Below are 21,849 nucleotides of genomic sequence, written 5' to 3' on the forward strand. Positions count from 1 at the left end.
CGCATCCCTAGGAGTCAGATGAACACCGTCAGATTGTTTCTGTTAACATGAGAGAGAAACAGAGAGAGAAACAGAGAGATAGAAACAGAGAGAGAGAAACAGAGAGAGAGAGAAACAGAGGGAGAGAAACAGAGAGAGAGAAACAGAGAGAGAGAGAAACAGAGGGAGAGAGAAACAGAGAGAGAAACAGAGAGAGAGACAGAGAGAGAGAAATAGAGAGAGAGAAACCGAGAGAGAGAAACAGAGAGAGAGAGAAACAGAGAGAGGAACAGAGAGAGAGAAACAGAAGGAAGAACAGAGAGAAAGAAACGGAGAGAGAGAGAGAGAGAGAGAGAGAGAGAGAGAGAGAGAGAGAGAGAGAGAGAGAGAGAGAGAAACAGAGAGAGAGAGAAACAGAGAGAGAGAGAAACAGAGAGAGAGAGAAACAGAGAGAGAGAGAAACAGAGAGAGAAACAGAGAGAGAGAGAAACAGAGAGAGAGAGAAACAGAGAGAGAGAAACAGAGAGAGAGAGAAAGAAAGAAACAGAGAAAGAGAAACAGAGAGAGAGAGAAACAGAGAGAGAGAAACAGAGAGAGAAAGAAAGAAACAGAGAGAGAGAGAAACAGAGAGGGAAAGAAAGAAACAGAGAGAGAGAGAAACAGAGAGGGAACAGAGATAGAGAGGGAAACCGAGGGAGGAACAGAGAGAGGAAATGTGTTGATCATGTCTGATTGGTGAGATGAAGTCTCTCTTCCCTAAGCCCCTCCCACTCTGATCCAGCCCACCGTCACTCAGCCAATCCCAGAAGAGTTCCATCCGCTCTGCCATGCTCCTCTTCTTCGGGTGCATCTCAAGTGACTTCTTCTCCTTGCATCCTTTCCTTGTTTCCTTTCCTACATCTGCACTGATCTAGGGAACACAGGTTAGATGAAAGGCCGGAGACTATTAAGGGGATTTACTTTCACCAGTCCAGCAGAGTCTCTCTCTGTCTCTGTCTCTGTCTCTCTCTCTCTCTCTCTCTCTCTCTGTCTCTCTCTCTCTCTCTCTCTCTCTCTCTCTCTCTCTCTCTCTCTCTCTCTCTCTCTCTCTCTCTCTCTCTCTGTCTCTCTCTCTCTCTCTCTCTCTCTCTCTCTGTCTCTCTCTCTCTCTCTGTCTCTCTCTGTCTCTCTCTGTCTCTCTGTCTCTCTGTCTCTCTCTCTCTCTCTCTCTCTCTCTCTCTCTCTCTCTCTCTCTCTCTCTCTCTCTCTCTCTCTCTCTCTCTCTCTCTCTCTCTCTCTCTCTCTCTCTGTGTTTCAGGAGAACATAACACCACAGGTCAGGATTCACAGAGACAGGAGAACATAACTAACACACGACTGGTCAGGATTCCAGTCGTTCGCAAAGAGGCAGCCGCGATTAGAACTCTGTCAGATCAAGAATATAAGCGTTCTGAGATTTCATCAACGTTTGAAACAATATTTAGACGTTGACCCGTAATTTATTTTCTTTATTGTGTACAAAATATACACTGAGTGTACAAAACATTAGGAACACCCTCCTAATATTGAGTTTCATACCCCCTATTTGCCCTCAGAACCTAAATTCGTCGGGGCTCTACAAGGTGTCGAAAGCATTCCACAGGGATGCTGGCCCATGTTGACTCCAATGCTTCCCACAGTTGTGTCAAGTTGGCTGGATTTCCTTTTGGTGGTGGATAATTCTTGATACACAAGGGAAACTGTTGAGCGTGAAAAACTCAGCAGCGTTGCAGTTCTTGACATACTCGAACCAGTGTGTCTGGCACCTACTACCATACCCCGTTCAAAGACACTTCAATATTTAGTCTTGCCCATACACCCTCTGAATGGCACACATACACAATCCATGTCTCAATTGTCTCAAGGCTTAAAAATCCTTCTTTAATCTGTCTCCTCCCCTTCATCTACACTGATTGAAGTGAATTTAACAAGTGACATCAATAAGGGCTCATAGCTTTCACCTGGTCAGTCTATGTCATAGAAAGTGCAGGTGTTCTTAATGTTTTGTATACTCAATGTATATTTATTTTATAGATTTTTTCAAATTAGAAAAAATTACTGAGGTCTGGACCTCGGTGTCCTCATATGTACACTACAAAAGTATGTGGACACCTGCTCATCTCATTCCAAAATCATAGGCATTAATATGGAGTTGGTCCCCCCTTTGCTGCTATAACAGCCTCCACTCTTCTGGGAAGGCTTTCCACTAGATGTTGGAACATTGCTGCGGGGACTTGCTTCCATTCAGCCACAAGAGCATTAGTGAGGTCGGGCACTGATGTTGGGCAATTAGGCCTGGCTCGCAGTCGGCGTTCCTATTCATCCCAAACTGTTGCCACAAAGTTGGAACCACAGAATCATCTAGAATGTCATTGTATGCTGTAGCGTTAAGATTTCCCTTCACTGGAACTAAGGGGCCTAGGCCGAACCATGAAAAACAGCCCCAGACCATTATTCCTCCTCCACCAAACGTTACAGTTGTTACTATGCATTCGGGCAGGTAGCGTTCTCCTGGCATCCGCCAAATCCAGATTCGCCCGTCGGACTGCCAGATGGTGAAGCGTGATTCATCACTCCAGAGAACACGTTTCCACTGCTCCAGAGTCCAATGGCGGCGAGCTTTACACCACTCCAGCCGACGCTTGGCATTGCGCATGGTGATCTTATGCTTGTATGCGGCTGCTCGGCCATGGAAACCCATTTCATGAAGCTCCCAACGAACAGTCCTTGTGCTGACATTGCTTCCAGAGGCAGTTTGGAACTCGGTAGTGAGTGTTGCAACCGAGGACATACGCGCTTCAGCACTCGGTGGTCACATTCTGTGAGCTTGTGTGGCCTACCACTTCACGGCTGAGCCGTTGTTGCTCCTAGACATTTCCACTTCACAATAACAGCACTTATAGTTGACCGGGGCAGCTCTAGCAGGGCAGAAATTTGATGAACTGACTTGGAAAGGTGACATCCGATGACGGTGCCACGTTGATAGTCACTGAGCTCTTCAGTAAGGCCATTCTACTACCAATGTTTGTCTATGGAGATTGCATGGCTCTGTGCTCGATTTTATACACCTGTCAGCAACAGGTGTGGCTGAAATAAGCCGAATCCACTCATTTGAAAGGGTGTCCACATACTAGTGTAATTACGGCCATGCAGATCTCTCCGGGTCAGATGAAGTGAAGGAGGACGCCGGTTTAGAGCGACAAGGTGAAAATCTGTCGACGTGAGCAAATGCTAGACAAGGAAAGCAGCTGAGGAAAGGAAGGAAGCTACAGTTGAGTATTGAGATGCAGTATCCGGCCCTGTCTCATTCCTCTGTAGTGGCTCCTGGTTCATTGACCCATGCATGTGACGCTTCAGTCTCATCGTAGATTGAGGAAGAAGTCACACACACAATCACACACACAATCACACACACAATCAAACACACAATCACACACACAATCACACACACAATCAAACACACAATCACACACACAATCACACACACAATCAAACACACAATCACACACACAATCACACACACAATCACACACACAATCACACACACAATCAAACACACAATCACACACACAATCACACACACAATCACACACACAATCACACACACAATCACACACACAATCAAACACACAATCACACACACAATCACACACACAATCACACACACAATCACACACACAATCACACACACAATCACACACACAATCACACACACAATCAAACACACAATCACACACACAATCACACACACAATCACACACACAATCACACACACAATCACACACACAATCAAACACACAATCACACACACAATCACACACACAATCACACACACAATCACACACACAATCAAACACACAATCACACACACAATCACACACACAATCACACACACAATCACACACACAATCACACACACAATCACACACACAATCAAACACAGTCAAAACGTTTGAGAAAGTGTCTGCAGTGTTCATTACTGCTTCACTGCTAAATATTTGGTCTTAGACATACAGTTTCTCCCCCAAAAATGTGTAAAGATGTGAAGGTACAGGACAGTTCTGGGATGTATTGTCTGATTACATCTTTCTCTCCCCCCTCCCCCCTCCCCGGTCACCCTCCCTCCCTCCTACCAATGTTTCCCCCTCTCTCTCTCCCCCGTTGTCTCTCTCTCTCTCCCCCGTTGTCTCTCTCTCTCTCACAGAAAGCGATCAGAGTCACCACCTTCATGCAGCGTCTTCGTGCGTCTGAGGCTGCTGTAGCCGAAGCAGAGGCAGGAGGGCAGGGGGGAGGAAGGGGGGAGGACCAGGGGGGAGGAGGGCAGGGGGGAGGAAGGGGGGAGGACCAGGGGGGAGGAGGGCAGGGGGAAGGAGGGGGGAGGACCAGGGGGGAGGAGGGCAGAGTGAGCGGGGAAAAGGAGGAGTAGTGGAGAGCGAGGGAGGAGGGGTGACACCAGAGGTGACGGTTGAAACCAATCCGGACCGTGAGGAGAGGAACGGGGGAGTAGGGGTCAGGAGGGGGGGAGAGGAGGAGAGGGGAGGAGGGGGGAGGATCCCTTTGAGTCCTTCCGCCAACAATGAACCGCTCTCCCAGCCTCCCAGCCGAACTAATGCCAGCTCCAAACCTCCGGGGGACGAGCCGAAGAAGCCAGCCGTGAAGAAGACGATAGGCAACATGGCCGCTGCATTGGGTCAAACCAAAACAACCCCAGAGACCAAAACACCTCCTTCCCCCATCGTAACCCCTGACCTCACCAAGCCCCGGGACCACGTCTCTGTCTCTGACCACGACACAGCAGCATCATCGTCACCTAGCAACGCAGAGAAGAAGCAACCAACCTCCGTCACTCCTGAGACTCCAACGACCCAACGATGCAAGATGGACGCCCAACTCCACAACACGGGCCCAGGACCTGCTGCTACTACTACTACTACAACTACTGCTGCTGCAGCCATAGCCCCACCTGCTGGCAGGAGGCCGGCAGTGCAGGTTCCGGTAGAGGAGAAGAAGCAGGAGATGGATGATAGGAGCTGGTGTCAGACCCAGCTCCCTGAGGCTGTGGCAGAGAGGCCTGCTGGAGGGGGGGGAGTGGGGGTAGGAGTGGTGTCCACGGGGGTCGGAACTGGGATTGAGATGGGAGGGGGAAGGGGAGGGGCAGGTACATTTGGAGCAGGGTCAGGGTCAGGGATATTTGGAACAGGGCTAGGATCAGCAGTAAGAACTGGGATAGGGCTAAGATGTGACGCGAGCCCCATCAGTAGAGACCGGAGGGCAGACAGGCACAGTGTAGAGTTCAGCATGTCCAGGGGGGCACCCAAACCGTCCGAGGGGGGCTGCAGTTACACCATAGGGTCCCTGGGAAGCTCTCCTGGTCTAGGCCGACACACCACCACATACGGCCCGGAGGTGGAGCTGGGGGGGTACGGGGGTTCCTACTACTCCTCTCTGTACGGCAGTGGGGGTGGAGGAGGGCTGTACGGGGGACTGGAGCACGGAGGTGTTGGGGTCAGAGGTCACGCTGACTGGCAGATGGACAGCGTGATCGAACAGATCGAGAAGCAAATGGCGGCGGTGCTGGAGAAGATCGAGGGGGACATGCCCTCTCTCCTGGAACAGATCAGTGACTGCCCCCCGCCTCCCGAACCCCCCCGCGCCCCCCGCAGCGCACACACCTCCCCCTCCTCACGCCCCCGCTCCTCCCAACACCAACCATCTCACTCCCCTACCTCTTCCTCCCTCACCTCCACTGCTACACCCCCACCCCTCCCCACCTCCCCCAGACCCCCTCTCCCCTCCCTCCCCCACCTCACCATCCCCCCTCCCTCCTACCCGCCTCCTTCCCCGCCCACCAACTCCCCTGGTCAGCCAATCGGTGAGCACGAGGAGAGAGACGGACAGAGGGGAGCAGTCCATTCTAGCCAATCCCCATCCCCGAGGCCAGGGAAGGGCCTATGAGGTGGGCAGGATGGTTGTTATGACATTCCAATATCCACACTAGAACACCTCTTCGATTCTAGAATGCATGTCTAATACATTGCTTCATTCTAAGGAGCGTGTCAGTGGCTATTGTAATAGAGCAACAGATGGGTTTTAGATATGAACCAGCGTTCATACTAGACGCACTAGTACTCCACCAGAAACATGAGATCGAGATTGTTCAATTAAATTGAAGAATCAGAAATTAATTTAATTGAAATTAATCTCCTGTATTGATTGGATTTAAATGGAATTGAGCCCACCCCTGTTTCTAAAACTCAATAGAGGTGATTCAGTCTCTCATAGTGCAGTAATCTCTGCAACTAAATCTTCAGTCGCTCATAGCGCAGTAATCTCAGACAACTAAATCTTCAGTCTCTCATAGTGCAGTAATCTCAGAGAACTAAAGTATTGCGTAATTGGACAGATGCTCTATGAAATTCTGGGTCCATAAGTGTTAAGAGAACAGAACCGGAACAAAGAGATCCATTCTCTCTCTTTGCAAGTTACGGGCAAGTGTATGGGTCAAATGTACCCTCCCCTTACGAAATGTGAAAGATGCTAACACCTGCGAAAGATTTGTCCAAAGCTCCGGAACGAATGCTGCTCATTACCTCAGGCATCCCGTTGTATCAGGACAGATCTACGCTACCATTTATGTTGATGTACAGATGTCGGATCTTAACTTGATCGTCACAGAGTTTTTTGATGCGTCAGGAAAATCCAATGAGCCTTGTGAGTAGGATTGCAAAATTCCAGGAACTTTCAATAAATTCCCTGATTTTCCAGAAATCCCAATTGGAGGATTCCCGGAATCAGGGGGGAATAAGAAGGAAATCCGGAATCCTCCAACCAGGATTTCTGGAAAACCAAGGAATTTATTGAAAGTTCACAGAATTTTGCAACCTTACTCATGAGTGCTTGAAAATGAGCAATTCTCTTTCTCTCCATGTGGGGGCAGTCGAGTCATTGCGATCAGGGCTTGCTATCAAAATAAAATATTCTCTCTCGCTCACTCAAACGCCAGGCCTAGGTCGTTTTATATAGCTTAATAACACAACCTAAAACACAACAAAAATAACTTCACAAATCCTACTCCCTCATTTGTTCAATCTTCCATAGCTCCCTCCCCAGCCTCTGGGGCATTAGAGGGTATCACTGCTCATGACAGCGCCTCATGTAACTCATTCCCTGAGAAATCTTTTAATCCCAGGAACCGCTCTGCCGCATCCACAATAATGTCCATCTTCCTGGACTTTCTCTCCAGTCCACTTTCTTTACACGTAACATCCCTGGATCCTGCTGGAGGGAAGCCAACTGCATTGAAGGCCTTCCCAACACCATGGAATCCTCAAGAGTACCTTTCATTTCCTCCACCCTTTCGACAACCTCTGCATATGAAATGTTCTGGACGGCCCTGACTTTGGCAACCTCGTTCTCTTTCGCCCTCATTCAAAGATGTAGCTTCATGCTTTCCACCAGGGTTGCAACACGTCACAGCTTCTTCATAACATACACCACAACTTTCTTTTCCACAACTTCTCCATCTGGGATTCCTCCGCCTGCAGACACTCTAAATGTCCAAACACTCTACACCGTTCACACTGCAACGGCCTGGAAATAACAGTTCTTACAGTAAAGTATACAAACCCCCGCTTCACTCGGGTCGGGAGGGACTCCACATCAAAAAACACAAGAATAGACAAGCTCCACTCCAGGAATACTCTTCAGCTCCTCAATGCCCACTTCCTCTGATACTCCAGCAATTAGTCCCTTGACAGGTGCTCTTCTCCTTAGCTTAAAGCATGATACAGCATCAGGTCATCAATTCGCCTGATACCCAACAGACGCTTCCTCTGTTCAGCAGAAACACAAAAAATCAAGATCAGCCTACTTCTCATGACCCTCACCGACTCCACTTTACCCACACCTCTCTCCACCATATTGGTTCTTCCAACAGATTCAGGCCCCAATTCTCCCAGAAACAGAATACTCCCACCAGACACCAGGACTAGACAGATGTCTAGAGGTCAGAGGACTAGACCAGACACCAGGACTAGACAGATGTCTAGAGGTCAGATGACTAGACCAGACACCAGGACTAGACAGATGTCTAGAGGTCAGATGACTAGACCAGACACCAGGACTAGACAGATGTCTAGAGGTCAGATGACTAGACCAGACACCAGGACTAGACAGATGTCTAGAGGTCAGAGGACTAGACCAGACACCAGGACTAGACAGATGTCTAGAGGTCAGATGACTAGACCAGACTAGGAGTCTTCTTTCCCATCCCAACTTTTGCTTCTTTTTCCCGTTCTTTTGGACAGAGGTCCATTCTTCCTTACTTCCACCGCCATCCGATTCATTTTCCACATCCGCCTCCACCATCCTTCCTTCATCTGAGTCTCTGCTCTCATCTTCCATTGGTCTGGTGGCCTCGACTCCTGGCCCCTCCCTCTCCATAAGCCTCTGCCCAGTAGTCTTTGACACTCAACCAAATGAGAACTGTTCGTCGTCCCGGGTACCTCCCAATGAAATGAGTCCAGACACCGACGTCATCTTTTAGGGAGCGGTAATGAGGTGGCCAATAATGGTTGCAATTGAGATGAGCTGTGCAGGTGAATTTAGCACCGTATTGATGGTTTAACAAGACATCACATGGCAATAATAAGAATCCTGCCTTTTGAGGCAGAATTTCTAGGCAGGATGTCAAAATTGCAGCAACGCATTTGTGGAAACCAAGACTGTTCTCAGGGCAGGCCTGGTGCGGCTAGATTGAGTCTCATCGAGGAACCATTTTTGCATTTTAGCTAACGCCTCGATCAGACCGACAGCGTCATTGCAACCATGCTGTGTAATAATAACTGCAGTCAAACTTTTTTCATTATGTAATCCCACATTTTTTTGGTGAATATGTGTAGAACAAAAGTTTGACATTCACCTTTTGCTACTATTTCTGTCAAATCTACACATACAATCTGATGCATACATTCAACGTATGCACCACACGAACACAGAACGCACTGCAACTGCCTCTGCAACGCAATGCTGCAAGGCAAAAACAGCTTTCCATTGAAAATGAATGCACTTCTGGTGTACCACAACGCAAATTACACTGTCGGTCTGATCGAGGCATAACTCTAACCCTTTCCCTAACCTTAACTTAATTCCCCTAACCTGTCACCATAAAACCTGCCACGTTAATTCTCCTAACCTGCTGCGTAAATTCTCCCAAGTGGCGCAGTGGTCTAAGGCGTCGCATCGCAGTGCTAACTGTGCCACTAGAGATCCTGGTTCGAATCCAGGCTCTGTCGCAGCCGGCCGCGACCGGGAGACTCATGGGCGGCGCACAATTGGCCCAGCGTCGTCCAGGGTAGGGGAGGGAATGGCCGGCAGGGATGTAGCTCAGTTGATAGAGCATGGTGTTTGCAACACCAGGGTTGTGGGTTCGATTCCCACGGGGGGCCAGTATAAAAAAAATAATAATAATGTATTCACTAACTGTAAGTCGCTCTGGATAAGAGCGTCTGCTAAATGACTAAAATCTAAAATCTAAGTCACTTCTGCGAGTCAAAACCGGCAGACCTGCCCTGAGAACAGTCTTGGTTTCCGCTAATGCGATACAGCGTCAAAATGGGCATATCCCAATCCTATAACACCATGCGGTGCATTGATTATTTAATGTCTGAATTAATGGCGGACAGAAGTACTCGCTTGGGATAACATTTTGCAGAAGAATAAGGAATCACTTCACGAAATGTAAATATATATAAAAATACAATTTAAAAAAAAGTATGTTTAAATGTTGGACGCGATAGCTAGCTAGCAGGCGATCTCATCCTGTTTATCGGCTGTTTAGAGATGAACAACTAACTAAATCGTAGATTCAGCAATGTGTCAATTGTGAAGACCCGGGGAGTTTTTAAATCATAAATTGGTAACTTGCTACCCAGCTAAAGACATGTAGCAAATAGTTTTCCCCCATTTGTATTTCAGTGACTAAAGTGGGCACCTGATCGCGTTTCACTTCATTGCATTGCATTGGCTTGGAAGGAGAAAACAGTCCTGCCCGACTCGTTCAGAGGTAAGACATTTTAACAACATCTGATGAAAAACGTAGGAAATGCAGCCAACTGTGTTCTGTTCAATCTAGGCTTGCTAGTGTTGATAAAACAAGTTTACTGGAGAACGGAGACCAAGTAGAGACTTTCGGACACGGTGGATAATTGTATAATATGAGGCAGTTTATTCAGAGGTAAAGATATCTGTAAATAGCGTGCACGGACCCGTTCGTCAATCTCGTAGGGAGATATCTGAGAGCGCGCCCTAAACATTGTGTGCTGACATTTTATACAATAAAATAAAGTAGGTTGATTCTAGGAGTTCTGATCTTCTGATTGGTCCTGATGAGTTGGTCGAGGTCACTTCCATTGCATTGGCTCTGAGTCGGGTTGTCTGTCTTCAGATGTTCAGCCTAAAAGAAGGGATTTTGTGTGTGCGTGTGTTATCAGTAATAATGTGTGTGTGTGTAATAATGTGTGTGTGTGTGTGTGTGTGTTTTGGGAAAATGTTCAGCCGAAAGAGGGGATTTTGTGTGTGCGTGTGTTATCAGTAATAATGTGTGTGTGTGTGTGTGTGTTTGTGTTTGTGTGTGTCATGGGAGAACTCGTGAGTTGGAAGGACTGAGAGACCTATGGCGTGGGTGTTGTTCTTAGCCACCTGCTGACAAGGCCGACAAGATAGAAGTCTTTGTCCATTGTATTAAATCCGAAGGCCCAACACAAGATGGGTCATGCACAAAATTTTAGCCAGACCAAGCTATAACATAATATATTTACTACGACAAATCCCTCTCTTCACGTCTCCCCAGAGACGTGACCAAGTAACAGTAAAGAAGGAAAACTTAAGACGTGACACAAGCTAACAGTGTAATTGGCAAAATAGGGAAAACTTTATCAGAAGATAAAGTTTTACATTCCCCCCTCTTCACGTCTCACAAGAGACGTGACATAAAGCTTAAATGCTGCAATTTGGCAAAATAGGGAAAACTTTATCAGAAGATAAAGTTTTACATTCCCCCTCTTCACGTCTCACAAGAGACGTGACAAAAGCTTAGATGCTATTCATCATCCAGATATCCTTGGTCAGCATCGTCAATAGCAAGCAAAGGAAACATCTGACCGTTATCTGCAGGATGTGGATCAATAGCGGTGGTTATAATCCTGGTTGTCAGCGTCCGTATGCATGGAATGCAACAGCATCCACAAAGCACTAGAATTGCCGCAAAAACAGAGATGGATACAAGTATAGAAGAAACAAGCGTTTATATTTACCAAACGCATCCATCCAAGAGTCCCACATTGAAGTATCCACCCCTGAGTGACTCTTCATTTTGCCATTAAGAGTTCGTGAAACCCTTCCAGGGCGACAGTCAAGCTGCCATCTGTGGCTGTATTGTTGGGAATAAAGGTACAACATTGTTCACCAAACATAGCACATACTCCTCCTTTTTCAGCCAGGAGCATGTCGACAGCAATACGATTTTGGAAAGCCATGAGAGAGGTCGCAGCCAACTGGCCATGCACCGCCTCAAAACCTTGTTGTGTCCAATTGCCTAATTTTTGAACATTAAAATGGACATAATTGATTCTGTCAACATTTTTATTAATTGTGCACCACCAGCAAAATGAAGATTCAAAACCTCGGCTACTTGGTCAATCAATTTATACTCATCTGGTACCCCCTAGGGACCCCAATTGCATCAATGTAGGTTGGGTCCCCATGAGTAGGGCCCACAGCGCGCCTGGTCCTGGTAGGATTTAAGTCAGACACATGGGTCACCAGCTCCTGAACACCTGTTGGATACACAGAAATTGGTAGCAAAAGAGAGACTAGTGCACAGGTGCCTGTGGCATTTCCAGGCAGTCCATCAAACAGATGAACGCCTCCACACCACCACCAGACATCAGCCCTGGAAACAGGTTTAAACTCAGCATTAGGCGTATAGATAAACCGACACCATCCAACAGGTACCATACCCAACAATGGTAGACCTTTCGTGAGATTAACACAGGTAAAGTTAGCTCTAGCCACCTGATAGGAAAAAATTGGTTTCTTAGTTGCTTTAGTAACCAAGGGATGAACTACGTCCCATAGTGTACAATTGGCGGAAGGGTTGTCATGTTTCATGACAGACAGGAAGCATTCTGGCGTAATGGCGGCAGGGATAATGCGAAGCAATGGCCGTGCCCCCATACAAACCACACAACTCTGATGAGTCACCTTTGCCGCTTCCTCAGTCAACAAGAGCCAGTTGTTAGAAAGGCCGGAGACACCTGTAGCGGTCAGGATTACATCATCCAAAGTAGGTGGAGTGGTAAGTAAAATAATAGAATTATTCTTATTACCATTTTCATTAATAGCCTGTGCTTTTGTGTTATTAATATGACAAATTCGAACCTTCCAATAGACTGGTGCAGTGGTACAGCTTACATAAGGAGCAAGTCTAAAGTCCTGGCAGCCTAATGCAATACCAGGATAGATAGTAAATTTGAGTCCTTTAGAGCTTTTTGTCAAAGTCAAGAGTTTCCTCCATTGTTTTCCTAATGTAGTAGAGGTGCAACTGGACCAGTCATAATTAGTCTCACATACCAAGTTTGTCCAAGTCCAATCGCTATGGGTGTCCCCCACTGTCATATACCAGTCCCAGTCACGGTAGTAGGAAAGGTCTCTGAAGTCTACCCACGGCACTGTCGCAGTAGTGGTAACATTAAAGGGTATACATAATGTGGTGCTTCTATACAATTGTCTGGGCCCACAGGAAAGGGTGTTAGAGACAACTTGTCGTTTATTTACGTGGTGGCTGTGGCTTACATTCTGATCTGGGCTCAATGTGTCGGAGTGCAGGTTGGTCGGACGTATGGTTGTGGCATTGAATGTGTCGTTAGGTTTACTAGTGGGTGTAATGGGTGTCAGTGTCATGTGCTGTACTGACCAGAGTATGATTCCTAGAGTAACCCCAATAGTTACAATCAGCAAAACAAGGAGTGGAGCAGAGCACCCCAGTCTCTCCCATGGTGGTCTGTCCCTCCTCTGTCTTTCCCCCTCCAGTATCTGAAGATGGGAGTCTCCTCCACATATTCAGATAGTGTTGGTGTCAAGAATTTGATCCGAATTTAATGTGATTAAATCACTTCTGACTTCAGTCAGGGTTCTGGAAGGAGTTGGTGCTGGTGTACAATGTGTCAAGTGGTGCCAAGGTGCGCCTGATTTACCTTTGACCTGGACTGAGTGTGAAGTAACCTCCTTCACTTCAGTACGGTCCAGTCCACCTGGGATCTTGCCACTTTCTCTTGTGAACCTTGATCCTTACCCAGTCGCCAACTTTTACCTTCAGCAGCGCCGGATCTCCCGTCAGCTCCCCCTCTTGGACCTTGTGAATCTGTTTGGAGAGAGCTGCAGAGAGTTCCGTTAGTTTTCTCACATATTCAGACATTACAATTTGTTGTACATCAAGGGCGGGCATATGACCTCCCTCCCTTGGTGGACCAGGCATGACTCTACCAGTCATAATCTCATGTGGAGAGAGATGGGTGCCTGCTCCTGGAGAGGCTCTCATGGCCATCAACGCCAGGGGCAGAGCTTCAACCCACGTCAACTTTGAACCTGCACATACCTTGGCTATCTTAGCCTTCAAAGTTTGATTGGCGCGTTCCACGAGGCCCTGAGATTGCGGCCGGTACACAGACCCAAACTTGTGCACAATGCCGAACCTCTCCTCCACCTGTCTCAGGTGTTGGTTACTGAAATGGGACCCGTTGTCGGATCGAATTTGTCTTGGAACCCCATACCTTGGTATGAGTTCAGTCTGCAGCCACTTAATAACTGACCTAGCATCCTCACGTGCTGTTGGTATTGCCTCAACCCATTTGGAGAATCGATCTACCATTACCAATAAGTACCTTTTCCCATTAGTTACATTATCAGCCCCCATGTCAGTGTAATCTATGCTAATGTCCTGAAAACATGCATTAGGTACTGGGTATGAACCCATGGGTGTTTGGAAAGGTTTCTTTGGGTTGTGGCTGCCACAAATGCTGCACTCATCACAAAACAAGTCTGTCATGTCCTTAATGTGTGGGTGCCACCAAATATGGGAAACCTTCTGTAAAGTTTTGAGTTTCCCTTCATGGGTGGGGCCCATGAGCCTCACGTATCAGCTCGGGACAGAGATTAGCTGGGGCCACCAACCTGCCGTCATGGCATCTCCAAAGTTCATCAGGTCCTTTGGTGGCTCCCATCTGTCCCCATACCGAGTGCTCATACGGGCCCGCTGTGAATTGTAGTTCCTTTATGTGTTGGTCTGTGAGTTCTGTTCTAGCTGGTTGAGTCTGCAGCACCATCTGTCTTGGAGTGTAGCCCCCCAGCTTTCTTGGCTGCTTTGTCAGCTGCGTCATTTCCCTCGCTGACTTTGTTCTTGAGTTGCTGATGTCCTTTGCACTTCATGATGGCCACCTGCTCAGGTAGTGAGACTGCTTTTATCAGTCTCTCCATTTGTGCCTTGTGTTTGATCGGAAGGTTTCCTGTTGTGGTGAAGTTACGTCTGACCCATTGTGGTCCATCTGTATGGACTGCTCCATGAGCATATGCTGAGTCAGTGTAGATGTTCACAGTCTTTCCTTCAGCCTTTTCCAGGGCTTGAGTCAAACCAATGATCTCAGCTAGTTGGGCTGAGGCAGGTTGTGGGATGATGTCTGATTCCAGGGTCACGTGTGACCCGTCTGGAAGCTGCTGTACCACTGCATATGCTGCTATGTTCCCTTCTTCTCCTCTATAGCAGCATCCATCGGTGTACAACCATAGATCAGGATTGGTAAGGGGTTCGTTTCCCAAGTCTGGTCGCAGTTTCAGTTCCTGTGCCGCCCTCTCTTCGCAGGAGTGTGCCAACCCTTCTTCTGCATTGAGTGCGTCTGCCATGTTTTTGTCGGTGTTGACAAAAGTAATGTGTGATTGGGTGCATTTATTCTGGATTTTGTTCTTTCTTTCAGCGCTGAACGTGAATTCCTTGCTCATCAGATATGCTGCAACCCCATGATGCGTATGGATTTCCAATTTGTGGCACATTACCAGGTGGGCGGTTTTTTCAATAGCTTTTGCCACTGCAGCCACGTACCTGGAACATGTTGTCTGACCTGCTTCAATATGGTCCAACTTAGAGGAATGATACATCAGTACTCTTCTCTCCCCCTCTTGTTTCTGAAAAAGGATGGAAGAAGTGAACCCCTCCTTTTCAGAAACATCAAGATGAAATTTGTTTTTGTAGTCGGGTGCTGTCAGAGCTGCTGCCACCGAGAGATCGGTTTTTAGGAGAGCAAACGCTGTTGATGCTTCAGGTGTCCAGGTAAGTGAGGAGTGTAAGTTTCTTGGTCCTGCTTCTCTCACTATTTCTCTCAGTGGTTCAGTCCTGGATGTGTAGTCAGGGATGTGGGTACGGCTGTACCCTGTCAACCCCAGGAAGGACAACATGCCTGACACTGTGGTGGGACGTGGATGATGGAGTATGGAATCTCGGTGGGATTTCGAGAGACCAGCACCTTCTCCTGAGATTTCTCTGCCAAGGAAAAGGACAGTTCTGCGACAGGACTGGACTTTGCTCATTTTGACCTTGTAGCCTTTGACAGCCAAGAAGTCAAGTAGGGTTTTTGTCATTTGTAGACAGAGATCAGATGTGGGAGCCCCCAGCAGAAGGTCATCTACATATTGGATGAGTATCACTCCTTCAGGGATTTTCAATTCAGCCAGGTGTGTCTTTAGGATATGATTGAAGATTCCGGGAGAACACCTGTAACCCTGTGGAAGAACCGAATACGTATACTGTTGATGTTCATATGTGAAGGCAAAGAGAGGCTGTGAAGCCTCATCCAGTGGAATGCTGAAGAAGGCATTAGCCAGATCCACAACGGTGAAGTATTGGTGTTTTGGTGAGAGATTACTCAGTGTAATGTGAGGGTCAGGGACAGGTAGGTCAATGGGTGCAGTGACGTCGTTCACTGCTCGGAAGTCTTGTACCATCCGGTATGTTTCACCTCCTGTTTTCAAGACTGGTAAGATTGGTGTGTTCCATGGAGACACAGTGCGATATATGACACGAGCTCCCAACAACCCATCTATGGTTGGTTTGATCCCCATGGTCTGTTCAGGTTTCAGACGGTACTGTGTTCGGTAGATAGGAATTTGATCAGGGTTGAGTAAGGTGATGGTGACTGGTGCCACCTGTAGTTGTCCAACATCAAATGGGGTGTGTGTCCATATGCCTTCATCAATGGTGGAAAGCAGTGCTTGTGATGAGGGGTGGTCTGTGTAAGGTTTACCATGGTGTCTTGGGAGAGTCAAACGTTCAGGAAGGCAATGTTCCTCTGTGTCAACTGTCATAAACCTCCACATGTTCTCAGTGGTGGCTTTGGTTATTCCTGGAGTTTGGGTGGTTTCCCACTGGAGTTTGGATGCTCTTCTGATCATAGGCCCAAGGCTCCTTGCTTCAAAACCGTTTCCAACTGCCAGTGTAACATGGGGAGCAGATTCTTCGCCCAGTAGGTACCAGGATTTCAAATGGGAAGGTAGGATAACCGGAGCAGCCACTCCTTCCTGTCCACACACTATGGTACAACATCTGATTGTTGGTGTCAGGTGCATCATGTTTTCATCCCAGTCATCGGTATATGGGTTGACATCATTATCAGTCACATTAAGTGTACAGTGGATTTCAGCTTGAGGAGTCTTGTATGGGTGAAATGTGTAAATGAGTTGTCTCAGCTGGTTGAACTTGAATTGAACCTCAGGGGTTCCTTGGCCGGATTCGATGCACTTCAACCAGTATATTTCTTGGGTCAGGGAGAGCACTGGGGTTGGGATGATGGGTAGCATCAGCACCCTAACTGGATGAACTGGTGTGGAGGTAATGGGATCAATGGAAACCTCCACACCCTTTTCGGTAAGGTAGATTGAACATTTCAGTTTGCACAATAGGTCCCTTCCTAATAGGTTGATTGGACAGTTGGGACAATATAGGAATTGATGCTTCAAATTGGAAGGGCCCCATTGGAAGAGCAATGGTATGGTCTTGTTTTGTGCTTGGGTGTTCCTGATACCCCCACCACCTGTATTGATTCCGAAGAGAGTGGTTGACGAGATCTTATGGCAGAGTACGTACATCCTGTATCTACCAAAAATTGGTGGGTAACTCCCTCCACTTCACACATGACAGTTGGTTCAGTGTGGAGTGGAAAATGCTGACCCCCATTCCCGTTCTGTGGTGGTGGGCAGCTTCAGGGCCAGGGAGGATATTCGTCTGACATGCCCTGGAAGGTAGGAGCTGGCTGCTGGTTAGGCTGTTGGTTTGGGTCTTGTTGTGGGTGGTTATATGCTGGTAGGGCAGCATGTGGCTGGTACATCGGTCTTGGGCCTCCTCTTGATCTGAAGGCATAACCTCTACCCCTGTTTGCCAGCCAGTGTTGCTGTTGCGGACTAGGTGGTAATGGACACCATCTGACAGAGTGGCCATATCGATGACAATTGTAACAGGCCCCCCCATTACCTTGTGGCCTTGGCCGTCTCCATTGAGTCTGGTATTGTGGGGGTCCTCCCCTTCCTCTACCTCTCCATTGTGGTGTACCTCTGCCTCTTCCCCTCCATTGGGGTTGATGGTTAAATTGTGGGTATTCCTTACAATCACGCCTAAAATGTCCAGCTCCTCCACAATTGTAACACAGGTAGTTCCCTCCTTTTGGAGGACCTAATGGGTGCCCTGCTGAGGCCATGGTCGTGGTTGTGGGCCAAAGTCATGGTGCCTGTTAGGCTGTATAGTGAGGTGGGGCCAGGAGTGGTGCTGGCACTGGCCTCTGGGGAAGCTGCTTCAGTGGCCACACACATCGTATCTGTTTTCTTTGGTTGCACCCTCCTGCTCTCCACTATTGCCCATGTCCCTATTCTCAGCTCTTCCTCGGCTTTCTCAACTGCCACCTCTAGTCCTTTCTTCATAAAGGTGAGTTGCCCTTTAGACGGGGCACCCCCGCTAAAGTAACCTGCCTGTGTCCATTTGAGTTTCACTCCCTCCCACACTTTCTTTACTGTCTTATACTGTTCTTTCCCTCCCGCTCTATCCTGTATTCTTTGATCTAGATATTCATTAAATTTGAGTTTTGGGACGGTAGTGGTTGCCATGGTTATACAGTTTATTAGACTATCTTGGTGCTCTTAGCCGTCACTGGCCGAATCCAGCAATGTATTCTTGGCGCTGACTGAGATTTATCTCTGATGTCCCACCCTCGTACACAAAAAATGTTCAATGCTTTATTATTAGGAATTATTTTGCAAAAGGTATTATTGTTTTTCAATTATTCGAATTATTATATATTTTCCCAAAAGGTATCAGAACCGCCCTTTTGGAACAATATATTAACAAACCCGAGCGCTCCCAAAACAATCATCAATTTAATCCCATGAATTATTTTGCAAAAGTTATTATTGTCTTTCAGGTACTCGAGCTATTATATACTTTCCCCAAAAGGTATCAGAATCGCCCTTTTGGAAGAATACATTAACAAACCCAAGCGCTCCTAAAATAATTATCAATCTAATTCTAGGGATTTATTTAGCAAAAGTTATTATTGTTTTTCAGGTATTCGAGTTATTATATATTTTCCCAAAAGGTATCAGAATCGCCCTTTTGGAACAATATATTAGCAAACTCGAGCGCTCCCAAAATAATTATCAATTTTAATTTTGGGAATTATTTTGCAAAAGTTATTATTGTTTTTCAGGTATTCGAGTTATTATATATTTTCCCAAAAGGTATCAGAATCGCCCTTTTGGAACAATATATTAACAAACTCAAGCGCTCCCAAAATAATTATCAATTTAATTTTAGGAATTATTTAGCAAAAGTTATTATTGTTTTTCAATTATTCGAATTATTATATATTTTCCCAAAAGGTATCAGAATCGCCCTTTTGGAAGAATATATTAGCAAACTCGAGCGCTTCCAAAACAATTATCAATCTAATTCTAGGAATTATTGAAATACCAACACCGCAAGAGGGAAAAAGTTCAAGTCAGCTTTTAGCGCAGCGGCTACATAACAGGCAAAATAGGACTCGGTGGTCCTCTTAAAAGTTATCAACTAGTTAGTCTCATGAAACGGCCAATCTTACACAACATTCAGGTTATCATTTCAACAATTACATTTTTCATTACATATCAGCATCAACACACGAATTCAGTTTAAGTTCCTCACAGTACATATAGTTGAGTGCCACGTCAACCAAATTGCCCGACTATCTGAACTTGTATTTTTATTATATATTTTTTGATTCTCCTCAAGGAGACTCCCCAGTCGTTTAAACCATTCAACTGGCGTCTAGTCGGGAGAACCTTTTCTGGACTTGGATTCTCACGGAATTAACTCAACCCGACTATCTGAATCTTTTTATCAAGTCACCAGATCCTTCTCTTGTGGATCAAATAAAAGGGTCCATCGCTTGTGAACCAAAAACTGTAATAGGCTTCTCACTAGAAAGCCGCATTTCAACAGGAAATAAAACCACTGTAACTAGACTTCTTCTCTTAGAGTCACATTTCAACAGTAAAAACCTAAGATTTCAGATATCAACAGCAAAAAATAAAAGGGTCCGTCTCTCGTGAACCTCAACCTCTGTAACTAGACTCCTCCCCTAGAGAGTCACATTTCAACAGTAAAAATAAAAGGGTCCATTTCTAGTGAACCAAACCTCTGTAAATAGACTCCTCACTAGAGAATCACATTTCAACAGAAAATAAAAGTCGGTCCTTCTCTTGTGAACCACTGTAACTAGACTCCTCTCTAGAGAGTCACATTTCAACAGTAAAAAGCCTAAGATTTCAGATATCTTTACACATGTGCCTTTTGAGTCATAATAGATATGTTATAAATTTCACAGTAATCCATACTCACGCCCAGTACTACTGATCATAATTTGGGTTTATCCTACAATACAATATGCAGATTTTGTTTTAACAGGTTCTGCTTACCTTTGTATTGACGGCCGTCTAGATCAGTTTCCTGAGGCGAGCTGGATTCCCGGCTGCTCCTGCGGACAGGTCACCCGTCCTTTCAGATCCGTCTCTTACTTGTCTCCTGTCTCTATCAACTTTTATGGACCGAATTCAGAGTTAGAAAACCACCCTCTGCTACCAAGTTTTGTTGATAAAACAAGTTTACTGGAGAACGGAGACCAAGTAGAGACTTTCGGACACGGTGGATAATTGTATAATATGAGGCAGTTTATTCAGAGGTAAAGATATCTGTAAATAGCGTGCACGGACCCGTTCGTCAATCTCGTAGGGGAGATATCTGAGAGCGCGCCCTAAACATTGTGTGCTGACATTTTATACAATAAAATAAAGTAGGTTGATTCTAGGAGTTCTGATCTTCTGATTGGTCCTGATGAGTTGGTCGAGGTCACTTCCATTGCATTGGCTCTGAGTCGGGTTGTCTGTCTTCAGATGTTCAGCCTAAAAGAAGGGATTTTGTGTGTGCGTGTGTTATCAGTAATAATGTGTGTGTGTGTAATAATGTGTGTGTGTGTGTGTGTGTGTTTTGGGAAAATGTTCAGCGAAAGAGGGGATTTTGTGTGTGCGTGTGTTATCAGTAATAATGTGTGTGTGTGTGTGTGTGTTTGTGTTTGTGTGTGTCATGGGAGAACTCGTGAGTTGGAAGGACTGAGAGACCTATGGCGTGGGTGTTGTTCTTAGCCACCTGCTGACAAGGCCGACAAGATAGAAGTCTTTGTCCATTGTATTAAATCCGAAGGCCCAACACAAGATGGGTCATGCACAAAATTTTAGCCAGACCAAGCTATAACATAATATATTTACTACGACACTAGCCAGCCAAGTAATTTCTGCATTCTGTTGATGAGTCTGTTTTGCTAACTAGCTGCATGCATGGAGTATCTGTTCACCTAGCTAACGTTAGCTAACTTTCTCTTGCCAATTTCCCTTCCCCTATTGTGTTGCTCCATTGGGGTTGGTGTTACTAGTTAAAATTAGAGGCTAAGTTATTCTACTCTTACTGTCAACAACTTGACCAGGTATAAAAATATGCACAACTGTTAACAGAATGATTGCACATTAATAAAGGCAGTTGTGGTTTCAGCAACTTGAACCAGCACTGACATTTGAGCAGTGAGGTTCATTTCTGCCCTCTTCTCTCTCCTTGTTCCAGATTGAAGGACATCCCACCCTGGCACCCTGCAGATGAACTTGTTGTGAACCTCCCAGCCACCAGGATAAATCACCATATCCCAGGATATTATTCAGGAGTGTGCTACATCACAATGTTAGATAGAAATAGATTCCCCATGTTTTTGTGTATCATGCAGATTTGTCAGGACATTGTAATTTATGAAGCTTATTCTAAAATACAGACGTGATTTCTATCCCAGAGGATTGCTCTGTGTGCAAGTCTTCAATTTAGACCACAATTAGTTGAATGAGGTGTTTAGTGAAGGGCTGGAACAAAAACCTGTAAACTCCTGTCCTGTCAAAAACCAACTGTGGTTGTCATGACTACATTTGCCCTCATGAACTGAACAAGCTTATGAATGTTGGAGGCTAATCTCCTTGAGATTGTCCCTCACTTGGGAATGACTTATTTTCTACAATGGTCTGTGTTTTAAACGCTCGTGCACAGATACAGGAAAACCAATAAACATGTTAACATTTATTCAAAATGACAAGTGTACTCCTGAGTGGCGCAGTGGTCTAAGGCACTGCATCGCAGTGCTAACTGTGCCACTAGAGATCCTGGTTCAAATCCAGGCTCTGTCGCAGCCGGCC

At 46.2% G+C, this 21,849-nt stretch overlaps 1 protein-coding gene across 1 annotated transcript in view; it reads left to right on the forward strand.

Annotated features, from left to right (window-relative positions):
- LOC121537846 (caM kinase-like vesicle-associated protein) overlaps window positions 1-21,459 on the forward strand; it is a 54,346-nt gene extending 32,887 nt beyond the window's left edge. Inside the window, exons 10-13 of the mRNA XM_045218185.1 lie at window positions 4,202-4,294; window positions 4,489-5,953; window positions 9,973-10,060; window positions 21,236-21,459. Coding sequence (XP_045074120.1) covers window positions 4,202-4,294; window positions 4,489-5,952 — 1,557 coding nt within the window. The 3' untranslated portion in view covers window position 5,953; window positions 9,973-10,060; window positions 21,236-21,459. The remainder of the gene's footprint in view (window positions 1-4,201; window positions 4,295-4,488; window positions 5,954-9,972; window positions 10,061-21,235) is intronic.
- The last annotated feature ends 390 nt before the right edge of the window (window positions 21,460-21,849 follow it).

This window comes from Coregonus clupeaformis, unplaced genomic scaffold, assembly GCF_020615455.1.
Source record: "Coregonus clupeaformis isolate EN_2021a unplaced genomic scaffold, ASM2061545v1 scaf1424, whole genome shotgun sequence".
Classification (NCBI taxonomy): Eukaryota; Metazoa; Chordata; class Actinopteri; order Salmoniformes; family Salmonidae; genus Coregonus; species Coregonus clupeaformis.